The sequence below is a fragment of the Bos indicus genome, chromosome 21, assembly GCF_029378745.1.
Source record: "Bos indicus isolate NIAB-ARS_2022 breed Sahiwal x Tharparkar chromosome 21, NIAB-ARS_B.indTharparkar_mat_pri_1.0, whole genome shotgun sequence".
NCBI classification, from domain to species: Eukaryota; Metazoa; Chordata; class Mammalia; order Artiodactyla; family Bovidae; genus Bos; species Bos indicus.
Window position 1 is genome coordinate 65082957 of NC_091780.1, and position 17387 is coordinate 65100343.

The window sequence follows — 17387 nt, forward strand, 5'->3', positions numbered from 1 at the left end:
GACTTCTGTCAGACGCTGTGGATGCCAGCAGATAGTAGAACAACAGTTTTAAGGTGCTGATAGAAAAAAAAAATCTCAACATTCTCTATTCAGGAAAAAAAAGCCTTTGAGTATGTTAAGCAAAACAAAGATATTCCAATAAAAGAAGAGTAAGAGATTGTATTGCCAGCATCCCTGATGTACAAGAAATGCTATGGCAGTTCCTCAGTCTGAAGAAAAATGATGCCAGGCAACTCAGGTGTTTAGGAAGGGATGAAAAATGCTATAAAGGATAAATATATATGTGGGTAACTATAAAAGGCTTTTTCGTAATTAAAAAGTAGACATGCACATATGACATTGTACTGAGATGGTTGGATGGCATCACCGACTCAATGGACATGGGTTTGGGTGGACTCCAGGAGTTGGTGATGGACAGGGAGGCCTGGCGTGCTGCAGTTCATGGGGTCACAAAGAGTCAGACACAACTGAGTGACTGAACTATACCATTAAAGATGGGAGTGGATTTATGCACTCGTAAAGTTCTTATATTTTACATTAGTGTAATATTAATTCTAAGTATACTGTGTAAAGTTAAGAATGTGTATTTAAATCCCTAGAAAGACCTCTAAAAAATAATGTAAAGAAGAATAGCTAAAAAATCAACAGTATAGAAAAGTTAAAATGGAGTTTTAAAGAGTATTTAGTTTACCCAAAAGAGTGCAGGAAAGGAGTAACAGGGAAACCAAAGACAAATGAGATAAACAGAAAAAATAGCAAAATGATAGGCTTCCACCCAAACATATCAATAAATGTAAATGGACTAAATACTCCAATTAAAAGGTAGAGATGGATATGCTCATTAGCTTGATTGTGGTGATTATTTCATAATGTATGTGTCTAGCATTAGCCAAGGAATGCAGGTAGCCTCTGGAAGCTGTAAAAAGGCCAGGAAAGTATTCTCCTTTTGAGCCTCCAGAAGAACCTGTTGAACTTTCTAACACCTTGGTCAAGCCCAGTGAGGCCATGAGATCAATGTCAGATCGCTGGCCTACTATTATCTTATAAAACTAAGGTAATAAATGTGTGCTGTTACAAGGCATACGTTTGTGGTAACTTGTTTTAGCAGCAGGAGAAAATCAATAAGGACAGGAAAAGATATACCAGGCAAACAGCATAAGGAAGTTTGAATGGTTGCTTTAATATCAGATACAGTAACCTTAAAGACAGTGTTAGCAGCAATAAAGAGGGGCATTTTATACTGATCAAAAGGGCCATTCATCCAGAAGATAGAATAGCCTTAAAAATATATGTGCCTAACAAGAGCTTCAAAATACATGGAGGAAAACAATTTGACAGAAATAGACAAACCCCCAATCATGGTTGAAGATTTTAACACTCTTGTGTCAGCAGTTGATAACAAAAGTTAGATAGAAATAAGTCAGCGGTGACAACAAGCCAGTAAGGACATAAGATCTGAACCAAACTATTAAGCACCTTGACTTACCGGACGCTTTTAGACCCCTGCGCCCAATGTCAGAACACACCTTCTTTTCTTGTGCATGTAGTACAGTCACCAAGACCAACTGCCTCCTGGGCTGTTGAACAAGTCTCCGTAAATTTAAAGGGATTAAAGTCATACAGGAAAAATGAAGAAAGAGTCCTGTGTATGTTCTTTGACCACAGTAGCATTAAATTAGAAATAAATAATAACAGAAGTAGGATAACACCAAACATTTGGAAATTAAAGTATTTCTCAATAATCTGTAGATAAAAGAGTCACAGGGTAAAACAGAAAATATTTTGAACTAAGAGAAAAAAACCCACAGTATGTCAAAGTTTGTGGTTTGCAACCTAAAGCTGTTTTTAAAGGGAGATGCGTATCTTTGAAACTGCATTTTCAACACTCGGCTCTCACTGAGTGTGCTTTCAGCTCTCCAGTTAGAAGCACCCTTTCTTTTGCGCCGTACTCGGAACAGCTGTTCTCTGCTCTGTCGGTAATAACATCTCAACGTGTCGATTTGCTGACCTGCCAGTCGCTGCCTTTCTAAACAGTAAAAGCCCTTCAAGGACAAGAGCTGCCGTTCTCGGCGGTGTTTTGTCTCCAGTTTCTGACACAGTGCATGACACTTGGGTCCTCAGTCAGTTCTGAATGAAAGCTCGGGAGTGGATCTTCCTGAGAACCCAGTGGAGATAGGCGGACTGAGGATGATTAACCCCATTTTACAGCAGAGGAAACAAGCCCAGGTTCCTTTAATGAGCCGGTGACAAGGCCACGCTTCCATCACCCCTCAGATATTTTCTTTTCAGGCCACCGATGACAGAAATGTCACCATTCATGAGAAGTGTCTCCCTAACAGAAGCACGGAGTTTATTCGAGCGTAAGCCGTGAGGCCTTCCCCAGCTGTAATGCCATCATGGCGTGTGTGCACACTGGAGGATGGGCCAGGTGCCTTTCTGAAGGCATCTAGGGAGCCATTGGCGCTGGGCCCCGAGTCGTGACAGGTGGGGAGCCTGGGGCTTGGCCTTCTCCATGCCGCGCCGTGCAGAAAGTGCCGGAGCGCGAGGCTGCAGCCTGGCGCGCGGGCCGCCCACACTGGGGGGCTCTGTGCAGCAAGCTCTGTCTCTGTTTTCTACCTAGGTTTCAGTTCTCAACTGGGGCTTGTTTCCCCTTTGTCTCTGGTTCAGCTTCCTTTTCCTGTTTGGTTTCAAGTAGAGTCTAAAACTCGAGTCACTGCCTTCCCAGAGTCTGTGCGCTCAGGTCAGCTGGCCTGGCGGGAACTTGGGACTCACCTCCTCGGGCTCCCTGTCCTGCAGACTTGCAGCCATGGCCTCTGTGTGAGTACGGGGACCGCAGGGGACAGAGGGACCTCGGAAGCAGACCTGCAGCCGCAGTGGTGAACAGCCTGAGGGACCGTGGAAGCCTCCCCAGGTCCCCCGGCTGCACTGATAGGGAGACCGAGGCCAGAGGGCAGGAGGGCTCACGGCCACCAGACGGTTACGGTTTGATGGAGCCGCCCGCTGGTCTGTCCGCCGCACCAGCCTGTGTCTCTGGATGCCTGTTGTCGTTAGTGGCGCTGTGTGTGTGAGTGTGTGTGTGTGTGTGTGTGTGGCAGAAGCACTTCCTCAGAAGTCAGATGCCTGGTGCTGTTGGTGGGGGCTCTGAGCTATCTTGGGGTCTGGGGTTTGGCTCAGAGGTGCTCTTCTCTCTAGAATGGCCTGAGAACGCTCCGGGGTCTTCTCTGAATCCTGGGCACAGAGGGAGGGACTGGGGTGCCTTTTGTACAGATAGAGACCGCATGGGCTGACACAGCGGAGCCCCGACCTTCTGCCTGAGACTCGGGGCTGAGTGTAGGCAGCGGATGGCTTGGGCTGCGGTGGTTTGGCACATGTGTGGGCGCCAGCCAGTCCGTGTCCTGCCCTGGTAGTTGTGAGCTACTCTTTCCGAAGGTGAGATTGGGACTCAGATGTGATTCTCCCCCGCCCTGCGACCCCATGAAGGACTGGATCGTGAGACAGAGCTTTATCCTCTGGGATTTGGGGCACTGAACTTCATTGACTCATGGCAGCCTGACGTCTCAGCATAAATTATACTCCTTCCCCTTTAAACATTCCTTCTCAGTTCCCAGGCTGCTGTTTCACCAGTGTTCTTGTTTGATTCTTTCAACCATGTCGGGTGGTCAGCTTGGGAAGGGTCATCACTGCTGTTCAGGGGGCAAGGAGGCCTGGCCTCTGACCAGCCTTGGAGCTTTGCTCAGGGCCGCGCGGCTGGTTGAGAAGGCCCGGGAGGGAGAGCCTACCCAGCACAGCACAGCCGTGTCGGGAGGTTCTCCCGGGACACCGAGCGGGCTCTCTGCAGGCGGCCTTCGGGGAGTTATGACGGGGACAGTACAGTAAAGGGGCCCCTCCAGTGATCCTGGTCAGCAGAAGGGCTTTGGCCATCACAGCATACCCCACCCTACCCTGGCAGGGCCTCAGCCAGGCTGCCAGAGCCCCTTCCTCCAGGCCCAGCGGCTCACAAAGCCCAGGGGCGCAGTTGGCCTCTCCTGCTCCTTTGCAGCTGGTTTTCCTTTCCTCTAACATTTCCTTAGTTGGCTGCACTGGGTCTTAGCTGCAGCATTCAGGATCTACGGTCTTCGTTGCAGCATGTGGAATCTTTAGTTGAGCCATGTAGAATCTAGTTCCCTGACCAGGGATTGAACCCAGGCCCCCTGCGTTGAGAGTGCAGTCTTACACTGGACCATCAGGGAAGTCCTGCAGCCAGTTTTGTATCGTTTTAGTCATTCCCCTGAGCTTTGCGGGATTTGTGGGTAGAGCTGTGGCAAACAAGACTTGCTTCTTTAAAGGCACGTCAGCGTCCACAGAGGGCAGGGACCAAAGTCATCATCAGCCGAGAGCTACACTGTGGGGAGCTCAGTGTATTCCATCCTATCTGCTGCTGATGGCAGAAAACAGTATCAGAAGGAAACGAGGAGGAAGCAGAGCCATTCTTAAAACCTTTAAAACCGTAGCAGTCTTGTAAGTCTCCATCTTCAAAGCAACTCGAGCCCCTCCACCTGCGGTAGGTCACCCAGGGTAGCGGAGCTTCAGGCACTTCAGCCTCTTCTTCAACCAGAGTCACCCTCTTTTATCTTTTTTTAAGTATTCCTCCATGTTTGTTTAAGGGGGAAAAAAAGTTGTTGCTGGTGATAATACCTTGAAATCTGAAAACTACTGATTTAGTCCAGCTCTGAGGTGCACGGATGGGGAAACTGAGGCCCAGAGTCAGGGCAGAACTCCGTGAGTGAGTGAGTGGCCCAGCCAAACCGCAGGCCAGGTTTTCTGGCGCCCCCTCCCCGCCCTGCCCCGAGAGGCCGCCGGCCCTCAGGGTGTCAGCGGGGCTGCTCGTGCAGCAGGGCTGTGGAGCCCGGTCACTGAAGAGCGTCTTGAAACTTTGCTGTCGTGTTCTGATCAGAGCATCTCATGGGAGTGTGTTGTGTTCCCTGGGTGTCCTGAGGCAGGAAGTGCCTGAGAGCTGGTCTAGACTTTGACAGCTGAACCCTTAAAAGAGAAAGTAACAGCAGTGCCCGGTCTCCAGTTCTCTACCAGGCGCTGTGCTCACTGTGTGATCTGATGTATGTTGCATTTAACCTCCTCTGTGGTTTCCGCTGCTGTTCCATCGCGCTGGTAAGGACAGGGGTCAGCAGAGTCAGCTTACCAGCTCCAGGGCACACTATTGGGAGAGTTGGGGTCTAAAGTCAGCTCTCTTGTGTTTTCAAAAGCTAAGCTCATCTGTAACTTCTGAAAGGAACTTGCCCAGAATTACAGTTTGAATCAAGGCTCCTAGTCTCTGTTACTCTGTGTAGTCTCCAGTTTCCCACTGTTAATACCACGGAGGCAGGAGGCCTCCTCAGCCCTCCTATAGTGCCCACGTTTCTGTCTGTCAGTCATCCTTCCTTCGCCCCCTCCCCTCCCAGCCTAGAGCTGTTCGGGCACAGGGTCTCCGCCTGCCCATGTGCCCCGGGGATGACGCACACTCACTCAGGTGTGAACCTGAGCCGGTGATCAGGGGGTCAGCTGGGCTCAGCCTGGTCTCGTTGCCAGGCTTTAAGCTTACCCTCAGAGATGCATGTACTGCCCGGTCCTTGGCCCGGCCAGATCCCCTCAGAGGCCCCCGAGCCGTGTTGACCCCTGCTCCCCTTCCGCACAGACTCGGGGACACAGGCGTACATTGGAATTGGAAAGTGTGTGAGGTTGGAGCCGCCCTTGTGTCTACCTGGCCTGTCAGCTGGGTGGCCTCGAGAGGAAGACTGGGAAGGCTTGAGACGGGCTCAGGCTGAGGGTGTCAGACTCTCAACAGTTGGTCTGAGTGTTTGTTCCGGATTCCACCAGACTTCCCAGAGAAGCAGGGCCAGCTGTCCAGGCATCTGGGACACTGGCGTCGGAGTGAGGAGAGGCTGGCAGTCTTGACCGCATGTGACCTGGCAGTCTGGCCCTCCCGACCAGCTTGGATGGAAGAAAGGACGTTTGGGCTTGACACTGAATTTATTCTTCATTTACCAAAGCCTTTCTTTAATTGGCACACTCACAAAACGGGGCCGTAGTCGCCATTTGAGATTCTGCGTCTTGCTCAGTGATGCCTGATTAGTGTTTTCATTCCTGTGGTGCAGCAGTTCCTGAAATGTGCTCAGAAGACCTACCCTCTTAGGGCTCTGAGTCAAAACTTATTTGTAATAATACTGAGACATTATTCTCCTTTTCAGTCTCGTCTCATGAGTGCACAGTGGAATTTTCCAGAGGCTCTATGACATGTGTTGACATTGTCACTGGGACAGCCAAGGAAATGTGTGCTTGCGTTTTTTAAAATTCTTCGTTTTAATTTCAGATACGATAAATATAGATAGACTTAATCTCCATAAACGGAAGCTTTCTGGCTCCCTCAGTAATTTTTTAAAGCTTATTTTATTGAAGTGCAGTTGATTCACAACGTTGTGTTAATTTCTGCTACACAGAAAAGTGATTACACGTGTATATACCTTCTTTTTCATCTTCTTTTCCATTGTGGTTCGTAACGGGACACTGAGTACGGCTCCCTGTGCTACGCAGCAGGGCCTTGTCTGTCCATTCTACAGGAGTTTTCCTCTGCTCATCCCAGACCACAGTCCTCCCCCCCCGGCCCCCACTGGCAAGCCCAAGTCTGTTCTGTGTCTGTGAGTCTGTTTCCACGTCCTGGATAAGTGCGCTTGTGTCATAGTTTAGATTCCGCATATAAGTGGTATCGTACGGTATTTGTCTCTCATGATCATCTCTCGGTGCATCTGCTATTGCTGCTAAGTCGCTTCAGTCGTGTCTGACACTGTGCGACCCCATAGACGGCAGCCCACCAGGCTCCCCCGTCCATGGGATTCTCCAGGCAAGAACACTGGAGTAGGTTGCCATTTTCTTCTCCAGTGCTTGAAAGTGAAAAGTGAAAGTGAAGTCGCTCAGTCGTGTCCGACTCTTAGCGACCACATGGACTGCAGCCTACCAGGCTCCTCCGCCCATGGGATTTTCCAGGCAAGAGCACTGGAGTGGGTCGCCAGTGCCTTCTCCGCTAGGTTCATCTATGTTGCTGTAGATGACATGATTTCTTCTTTTCTATGGCTCAGTAATACTCCGCCATATGTATGTACCGCATCTTCTTTATCCACTCCTCTGTTGGTGGATATGCAGGGTGTTTCCATGTCTTGGCTATTGTGAGTAGTGCTGCTCTGAACAGAGGGGTGCATGTATCTTTTTTAATTATAGTTTTTTCCGGATGTCTGCCCAGGAGTGGGATTGCTGGGTCATATAGCAACTTTGTTTTTAGTTTTTTGAGAAATTTCCATACTGTTCTCCATAGTGGCTGCACCAATTTATGTTCCCATCAGCAGTGTAGGAGGGTTCTGTTTTCTCCACACCCTCTCCAGCATTTGTTTATAGACTTTTTAATGATGGCCATTCTGACCGGTGTGAGGTGATACCTCACTGTAGTTTTGATTTGCATTTCTGTAATAATTAGCTAGCATCTTCAAATATTTATATGGGTGTAAAGGGGCCGTGAGACCGAAATAGGTTTGAGGACCACTTCTGTAAAATGGTTATATGACTGAACTACAAAAAGCAAGCAAGAATCTAGCCTGGCGGCTCCCACTGGCCGAGGGGAGGACACTGGGGTGCAGGGGCCTCTTGAGCTCAGCAGCTTTCCAGGGTGACACTGCAGTTCCTGGGCCAAGACGGGTGGCGGCACCACGGGAGCCCACGCCTGCTTCTCAGAGTCATCGACTGTTTCAGAATGAACATTTTAAGTTTAGAACAAAACATCAAATCTGTTTCAGGTCCGTTCCCATTAAGAGAAAAAAGGTCGCCCTAGAGGGGATTTACTTGTTACCAAGGGATATGTCCCTTCCCACTGGGAAGATCTGGCATCTGCTCCTGTCATCAAGTTTGTGTCTCAGACATAAGGCAGCTGAGTGTGCTTCCTGCTGTGGTGCGATAGAACGGCTACCCACTCCCACCTGGATGTTGTGTTCTTCCTGTTCACCCCGCCCCCCTCTGCACTCCTGGAGCGCGGTGGGCCATGCGCCTCCCCTTCAGGACGCAGACCACGGCTCTGTTCAGACATCCAGTTTCTAATACCAGGTGTGGGCATATATTTGACGCATAGTCAGTACTCAGAAAAAGGGGTGTTCTCTTGGTTTATTTGTGAGATTGATGCAGGAAGAGAAAGCAGTAGTGACCCAGTCCCTACCCCTCACCTCCACCAAAGAATCCCTAGAGAGGCTGAGAAATATGATAACTGGCAAAACTAGGCACACCCAAAAGCAAGCATTTATGCAAAGATTATTATTGAGCAGTCACTAGGTCACTAGCAGTCACTGGGGCTCCAGAGATGAACGATATTTTTAAAACACAAAAAACCTGCCTTATGGAAAACAGAAAATCGACAGACCTTCAGGACAGTGGCAGTGAGTGGGATAGGGATTTCTGGAGGCAGTAGCACGGACCTGAGCTGAAACGGTGGGATGCAAACCGTGTGTAGGGAAGAGAGATGGTCCCAGATGAGGGAGGTGCTGGCTTAAGCAGACGGCACATCGGCATGAGGCGAGACCTGGGGTAGCCTGGAGAGTCACCTTGAGCATCCTGGCAGCATGCGGGCCGTCGGGTCCTGCCTGTGACCCAAGCCCCCGGGTGGAGGCTCACCCGCCAGAGGCTCGGGCCGTGCTGCAGGGGCGTCCCCCACGCTGGGCCTCTGAGCCCTGCTGTGCCCACGTGCCCTCCCGTGTCACCTCCTGAGAGGGCGATGCCGCAGCCCCACTGAATAGCCTCTGGGTGACCTTTCTTCACACCACCTGCTGTACCTGCCACTGTTGTGCAGGTCTGTCTTCCCAGGTATCGTATTTCTCAGCCTGATGGAAGAGAAAACGAGAGCTGGAGGTAGCAGCTGGGAGTCGGGAGTGGGTGCCAGCTCCTATCGGCTTACAGCAGCCAGGCTCAGGCTCAGCGTGTTTTCAGGGGAGAGGGAGAGGGCCCTCCTGGTTGTCTAACCACTTCCCCCGCTGTGCCTGGGACTGTCCTGGTCTTAGCGCTGAGCGTCCTGCCCCACCTCCCAGGAAGCCCCTCAGTCCCCGGCAAAGCCGGGTTGTCAGTCCTACTGGGACAACATGGTCAGCCTCGGGACAGTGTGAGGACATGTTCCATCTGGAAGGAGCGGACCCGCTGGGTTGGGCTAAGCAGGGCCGGCAGGGAGGGTGAGGCGTGACTGGACCCGAGTGCGCTCCTAGGGGACCCGGGGGGCAGCGCGCGCCTTCCCAGAGCAGCGGATCTCTCCCCCGCCGGCCTCCAGGGAGCCTCACTCTGCAGCAGGCCCTCCTCAGCCTTGCGGTTTCCTGACTCGAGATCCCAGGCCGCAGTGAGACCCACAGCACTGATGGTAATCTGCGACAGATGCTTCTGTTTGGCAGTTACTCACTGCCTCTCTGAGAATACACAGAGTAGGGTTGTAGGCGGAGTGTTCCCACGGGCACACGACCATGAGTGCACTCGTGCACAGTGAGAACAGTGTGCAGCACACAAGGGACCCCTTTAAAAGGGGAAAGCCCCCCGCCAAGGGGCTCGTCATCTAGTGGGGCAGACGGGCGCTTAACGCAGGCGCTGAGAAGCAGGACGGACGGGTGAGAGCCCTGCTGAGAGGCAGAGATGAGCCCAGTGCCGCGGGGCCGGTTCTTCCAGGTCCAAGTGCTGGACTGTGTCAGGCTCAACCCTGGGCTTGGCTTTCCGGCAAGCCTCTTATGGTCGGCCTTACTGCTGTCTGTTCCCTTCTTGGTTTGCATCATTTTACTCGAATTTTAGGGCTTCCTTGTTGGTGCAGTGGTAAAGAATCCACCTGCCAGTGCAGGAGACCCAGGAGACACAGGTTCGATCCTTGGATCAGAAAGACCCCCTGGAAGCGGAAGTGGCAACCCACTCCAGTATTCTTGCCAGGAAAATCCAGTGGACAGAGGAGTCTGGTGGGATACAGTCCATGGGATCACAGAGTCGGCCGCAACACACACCCTAACTTTAAGACATCATCCTCTGTCCTTCAAATTATTGTAGTAAATGCCTGGAAAAGCCCTGAAAGGTGTCTGTAGAGTGGAAAGGATTCCATGTTGACTGCACAGGAAAGAGTGTGGCTGGGATGGGGTGTCGCTGCCAGCCCACTCGGGGTCCAGAGGGCTCATTCCCGGTCATGCAGGGAGTGGTGGGGCAGGGGTCCACCGACTGGTGCACGTGGAAGCTATGCTTTACCACAGCGCCACCAGGGAGGCCCCATCTACCAAATTAACTTTCCTCAAAAAAACTGATTTGGGCAAGTGAAGTGTCTGGTGCCTGGGAAATGTGTGTGTAGCACAGAGGTTCATATTCACAAGTGGAGCTGTTAAAAGACAGTGAATGTATGGTGCTCGGAGACAGTGTGTAGGCTGAGTAGTAATCAAGAGTTATTAAGAAAAAAATGTATAACTAGATATGGTGATGGATATAGCAGGACTTACTGTGGTGGTCATTTTGCAATATAAACAAATAGTGAAACATTTCGTACTCCTAAAGCTAGTATGATGTTATATGGCAGTTGTATCTCAATAAAAATAATAAATAAAATGCTGACTCCTATAAAACAAAACAAAAATCCCAATGGGATAATAAGGTGTATCTTAAGTAAAGAAGTACTTCCTTGCATTTAGGTTTTGTTAATGGTAATAAAATAAGCAGAGACAGATAAACACTGGTCAAATGGGGGGAAATTAGGGATATTTGGCCATGCCGTGCAGCATGTGGGATCTTAGTTCCCTGACCAGAGATTGAACCTGCGCCCCTGCATTGGAAATGCAGAGTCTTAACCACTAGACGGCCAGGGAAGTCCAAAAAGAGGGATTTTTTTTTTTTTTTTTAAAGCTACAAGTTAATTTTGAACCTGAAGTTCTAAAAAAAAAAGTGGGGGGGGAGGAGCCTGTGACTATAATTACAACTTTAAAAATAGTGCTTGATGTTTCAGCATCTCCGAGGAGCAAGCACACCGGTGGATCCATGCCTTATCATCTCCACTGAGCAGCCCCAGAGGTGTGTGTGGGGCTGCAGAGTTGGCTCCGCATGCAGCACACCATCCTTGCCCCGCCATCACCCCCACCTCTGCTGGCCTTCCCCGCCTAGAATCCCACATCCCCTTCCTGAACCTGCCTGGGGCTGACAGCTCTGCATCTTTAAACCCACACTGCAGTTTCTTCAGAAAGTCTCCCCAGCTCCCCCAAGCCCTCCAGGCCGAGAAGGTGTGTGATCATTCGTCGTCCTTCCTGAGTAGCTCTGAGGTCGCTGAGGGCAGCTCTGCATCGCTGAATGTGTCTTGACTCCTCACTGGCATCTGTGCTTGTCAGATGAAGACAAGAGGGTCATGCAATAGTGGGACCCAGACCCCGAGAGAGCATGTGACCAGGAGGACTCCCTAGAGTAGAGTGGGGTGGCTTTGTCATGTGAACAATGGATACCAGAGCCAAGACGTTCATTCAACTTGTCCACTGGTTCAGACAGAACTGTTGGAACACCTTTGTACCTCTGGAGGGTGTGGAGTGGACTGTCCCTCAGGACAAGGACAACTCAAGCTGCTCTGCAGCAAAACGGGCTGGTTTATAGAGCAGGGAGTCCCTGTAGCTGACAACTCCATCAGAGGCTCGGTGGGCGCTAGGGCTGCTTTAGAAGATGGGTCGTGTTGTGCGGGAGAGAGTGGGGTCCTCTCCACAGCTCTCTTCACAGGGGCTGGTCATCAGGCCCTGCTCCGTGCCAGGGTCCTGAGACTGCAGAGAACGAGACCTACGTGTTCCTGCCCGCGGGGAGCCTGCACCATGCAGGCTGTGTCTCTTTGGGTCTTCTAAGAGGCAGGCCCCAAGACCCTGAGGAAGGTTAGTTACCAGAGGTCAGTGAAGGATGGAGGGAGCAGAGAGGCCCACAGAGCCTCAGGCCACGAGACAGGTCTGCAGGGGGAGAGGGGCCAGGAAGAACTGAGGAGGAAGCATCTTGGATTCGGGCCAGGCTGAGGAGGAGGTTTCCCCTGGGGACGATCCCCCGCCCCCACCACGGACCAGGTCGCCTTGTCACCATTTAGTCGTTGGCAGAGAACATGGCCTCTGTGCAGACGTAGTGGGTGTCCGGGGCAGCAGCTGGGACCCCTGGTGGAGCCAGGCTCTTTGCAGGTGAACTGAAGGGCGCTCCTCCAGGCCGTCGCACAGGGTCTTCCCACATGCGTCCTTCCTGGTTGCTCCCCCAGGGGCGTCTCGGGGCTTTTGCGTCCCATGCCAGTGAGTGCCGCAGCTGGGGCCTCGGCTCAGATCCCCTGACTTGATCGCACCTGTGCCTTGCTAACCCCGTGCTGCGTCTCAGGGTCCCTCCCAGCTCCTGAGCCGGCATCCGCGCGCACCTGCTCACTCCCTTCCCCATGAGCCTGAGCGCAGCTGCAGCAGTGAGTGGCACACTTAGCCCCAACCCTGGCTAGTAGTTAGTTTACATCAGGGGGACTCTGACTTGACCTGGACCAAGGTCTGCTGATTCTGTGTACAGTTCACTCTGATTCCTAGCAGACTTCTTGAGGACAGGGCCCCAACAGCTCAGCCAGGGGAGCAGCAGCTTGCTGCTGCTAAGTCGCTTCAGTTGTGTCTGACTCTGTGACCCCATAGATGGCAGCCCACTAGACTCCTCTGTCCCTGGGATTCTCCAGGCAAGAATAACTTGTTAATATTCTCCTAAAAGAGACACAGTTTCAGGCTCCAGAACTCAGAGAAGGCAGAGCATAGTGCTGTGTTTGGCTTTCTTTTAAAAAAAAAAAAAAATTATTTTTAGGTGTGTATTTGGCTGTGCTGGGTCTTAGTTGTAGCATGTGGGATCTAGTTCCCTGACCAGGGATCAGACCTGGGCCCCCTGCATTGGAAGCGCAGACAGAGTATTCGCCACTGGGCACCCAGAGAAGTCCCTGGTTATCCCTTTGTTTTGCTTGCTTCTCCCTGCCAATATGAGATGGCCGTCTTCTGGGAAAACCCCTGCCTGTTTGGTTCATCACTGACTTCCCCTTATTTGTTTGTTGAATGAATAATGAATCATGAAAAAAAAAAAGTATAGCACGATCGCAGAGTAAAACCCATGTCATACACTCCCAACACGCATGAGCACAGACAGCCCTCGACACGGGCTGGGGCAGCTGGCGTCAGGTGGACCCGACTCCTGCTCCCCAGGGCAGAGCTGAGGGTGCAGCAGCGCGATCGAGATGGCGAGGAGGAGGTATTTGGGGCTGGGGGTCTGGATGCGAAGTCCTTGGCTAGACTGCTGTGGAGCACACGGAGAGACTCGTGAAACGTGCGGTGAGGCAGCATGTACGCATGGGTGTCTGTGCACCTGCCCGGATTACTGTTAACATAATCGTAGTCTGCACGTGGTCCTCCACCTTCTAGGAGTCTTAGGGGAGCGGGTCCCGGGGATGCTCAGGCACCAACTGCTGAGACCAAGCTGAGGCTGTTCCAGGTCGCTGAGGGCCAGTCGCATAAAACCACAAGTTTGCCTCCTGGTGACCACTGGGAGGGGGGCGAAGGAACCTCCTCGAGTGCTCGGTTTCCCTGCCCCTTAAATATGGTGACGGGACTGACTGTGTCCTGCCTGCTCAGTCTCCTCATGACCGTGGCCGCCGCACACACTTTCACTTCCTCAGACACCAGCCCTGACCTGCTGGGCTTCACTTTCCACTCCGGATTCATGAGTTGCGTTCCACCAGCCTCCCTTCCCACTAGCAGCCGCTCCCCACCGCTGCTGGTGTGCCTTCCTGTACAGCCAGGTCTCACCTTCTGATCTAGGCCTTCTAACAGACTAGAGACTGATAGCGTGGATGTTCAAGGTGAGGAAGGTGAAGAGGTGGCAGGCCCGGGGAGGCTGGCCCCGAACTGGTGGCAGGCGTGGTAGGGCGCTGACTTCCCTGATGGCTGTCTTCTCTCTCCAGGCGCTTCTTTCGCTTTTTCCCTGGTTTTCTGTCATATTCTGAGCAGGGGAAGTTGCTTGGAAATGTCTCCAGTGAACAGGGTGCAGCCATCTGCTTGTTTTGATTTCCATCACTCTGTTCTTTAGACACTCACCTAGTCATGTTACTATCTGCATAGCTCGTGTGAAGCTACACTCTCGTAACATCACCAGTTGAGCATTTTGCCGGCTGTGGTGAAGAATGTTATCGATGTTGTGTACTCTAGAGGCAGACAGAACTGGTTGGAGACCCCAGATAAAATCACCCAATACCTGTGTGAATTTGTATAAATCTTTCCAAGTCTGCAAGCCATGCTTTTTCTCATCTACAGAATGGGGAGAAGTGGCTGCTTCCTAAGTTGTGAAGCTTAGGTGCTTTAGTGTGTTTTCTTATCTAACACTGTGCCTGGAATGTTGTAGACAGCGCGTCATGGCTGAAATGCCTTTCTCCATTCAATCACTTTTCCCCTGAAGGCAGAGCTGTGAGTCTCTTCCACATACCTCCGTGGAAACGTTGACCCAGGAGCTCCTCTCCACTCCCTGGTCTGTGAAGACTCAGAACCCATCACCTCACCCAGCAGCCCTTCCGTGGGAGTTGGACGCTCTGGCGACCAGGGAGTTCCTCTGTGTCAAGTGGCAGCTGGCCTCCGTTTCAGAAAATGACGAAGCCAGCATCCATCCCTTGTGGCTGAGGCCAATGCTTAACGTTCTTTCTTGCTCTGCAGTGAACAGAGTATCTGCCAAGCCCGGGCTTCCGTGATGGTCTACGATGACACCAGTAAGAAATGGGTGCCAATCAAGCCTGGCCAGCAGGGCTTCAGCCGGATCAACATCTACCACAACACTGCCAGCAACACCTTCAGAGTCGTCGGAGTCAAGCTTCAGGATCAGCAGGTAAGTGCTGGAGGGACAGGCCATGCCCACGAGCCTGCGCCACACATGCACACACCCACACGTACGCACACACATGACATGGTGGAGAGCGGTCAAAACAGCATGTCACGATTGAGAGGTCCGGGTTCAAAGTCCTGACTGCGTATTTTCGTACTCCAGGGTGTAAGACCCTGAGCACACTGTCTTGTGAGCTTCACTTTTTACATCTGTCTTGTAGAGACAGTAGTCCACACTGTGCCTCCCTCATCGTGTTGTATCACATCAGAATAGAAACAAAACGATAGATGGGAAACAGTTTTAAAAATGGACAAATGTGTTAGTATTATTCTCTGCCTTGTTATTGTTCAGTTGCTAAGTCATGTCCGACTCTTTGCGACCCCATGTACTGCAGCCTGCCAGGGTCCTCTGTCCTCCACTATCTCCCAGAGTTTGTGCAAATTCATGTCCATTGAGTTGGTGATGCCATCCAACCATCTTATCCTCTGCCACCCTCTTCTCCTTTTGCCTTCAATCTTTCCCAGCATCAGGGTCTTTTCCAATGAGTCAGCTCTTCGCATCATGGGGCCACAGTATTGGATCTTCAGCTTCAACATCAGTCCTTCCAGTGCATAGTCAGGGTTGTAGCCAATAAAACAACAACATTTTCTGCCTGCGTACCTATAAATATTGGCTTGGCCAGAAAATTTGTTCGGATTTTTCTGTAACATCTTACAGAAAGATGTTAGGGAAAAACCCAAATGAACTTTTTGGCCAAACCAATACTACGACTGTGAAGAGTTTTGGTCCACCAAGCCCCTGAGTCTTACTTTGAAAGGCAAGAAGGTACTTAAATCTTCAAGATGATTTGAAGATTCTGGGATCATTTATCTCCTTAGTAGTGCATGCTGGGCAGATCAGATGAGAGAGTTTGTGAATGTATCTGGTAAGTACCTGTGCAAATAAATACAAGGTGAGTCCACCTGTGCTGGGGTAGTTGTGTAATACAACTCGACAGAATGGTCTGACGTGACATGGACTGAAGTACAGACAGACAAAGGGCTCATGTGGCTTCACCACAGTGACTTTGGTCAGGGCTTCTGCTCTCTTCTTGGAGATTGACAGGACATTTTCAGCAGCAAAATGAACAGATCTGTAGTTTAGCATTTATGAAAACCTCTGCCTTAAATAGCATCTTCTGGCAGCCCGTGTCGGTCAGTCCTTGGCTGAGCTGAGCAGCAGGTTAGCTGCTATCTCTGCAAGAATCATCATGTTCGCAAATAGAAAAGAGAACAGAAACCAAGACTCTATTTTTAAAGTGTGTTGCCTGTTGAATGGGTTTCTGCTTTGGCCAGAACAGTCCGATTGAATTTCAGATTCTTGTGGCCGAAGAGCGGAGCCTCACTTCAGAACCCCTGGTCCGAGGGAGTCTGTCTGACCTGGAGCCCTGGCCACCTCCAGATCAATCTCTTTCCCTTGGGGTTGAACCTTACTGGCAGGAAGGTTATTCTAGGAAGCTCCTAGAAGCTGTTTCCCTGTTCTTCAAGTTGATTGATTCTTGCCCTGCCTTTTAGAGGCACACCGCACCATACGGTGCAGGGACATAGGACACCTTCAGCCCCAACTGCAGTGACAACCAAAGCATGTCACACGTTTCCATAACACCTATGGGTGGGGGCCCACAAGGCAGTTCCACTCTGGTGCTCACTTTCGATATACAGCCCATAACCTCGTGCAGTTCCTGAATCACAGTGGGTGTTCCCTAAGTGGTTGTTGCTTTTATTAGGACAAGTTTTCCATTCCCTTCATGCCTCTTGGTTGCCCTGCAGGGCACACTAGGAAGGTACCATGGTGTGTGGGAAGGGCTTGGGACTGGAGAACCAGATTCCCTGAAACCAGCATAAACCTTGTTCTCAGGAGCCTCAGCCTCCTTCAGAGGAAAGCACATATTGGGGCTCATTTGGGAGGAGGCCTTTCCTGCATCTGGGGGTGGGGGCAGGCAGGCAGCGATCTCCCAGGGAAATTCAGAGAGACTCAGTTGCCTTAGCAATCTTCTCGGCCTGACAGAGGAGTTACCAACACAGCCTTCCACTTGGAATTACACATTCAACAAATAGGCTCCTGGAACATGGTTGCAACTCTGCCTCGGTGGCTGGAGCATGTTAGTCAGAAACACAAAAGAGGGTCTCAATAAACCAAGGCATTAGAGAGAGTGGCAGGGGACCTGGTCTGTAATAACCTTTATGGACACAGGAGAGAAAGTTTATTTTCCTCAGGTCTGTTTTCCAGCCAATATGGATTACAAGGTCAAGCATCTTAAGAGAAACAGAGATTCCTGGTCTTATACCCAGATAGGGATATCTTATATGTTTAATGCGCTTTATGGCTCATGGAGCACTCTTCATGTCTATTATTTCATTCCCCCAATAACACCAAAAAGGATAAAGCTGTAAGAGTTCTCATCCCCGTTTTTCTAAAATAGGTGGATGTAAAACCAGGTGACTGTGTGGGGA

The 17387-nt window shown here is 50.9% G+C and overlaps 1 protein-coding gene across 16 annotated transcripts in view; it reads left to right on the forward strand.

The window, feature by feature from the left end:
* EVL (Enah/Vasp-like) overlaps window positions 1–17387 on the forward strand; it is a 108710-nt gene that overhangs the window by 42847 nt on the left and 48476 nt on the right. For 13 of the 16 annotated variants that reach the window (XR_011562706.1, XM_070775709.1, XM_070775702.1 and 10 more), the window contains exon 2: window positions 14730–14898. Coding sequence is in view for 15 of the 16 variants with exons in the window: in XM_070775709.1 (XP_070631810.1) it covers window positions 14730–14898 (169 nt within the window). In the remaining variant the exon portion in view is untranslated. Of the gene's footprint in view, window positions 1–2661; window positions 2818–10987; window positions 11077–13129; window positions 13279–14729; window positions 14899–17387 lie in introns of those variants that run through there. The other 3 variants (XM_070775711.1, XM_070775705.1, XM_070775710.1) reach the window with 3 other exon arrangements.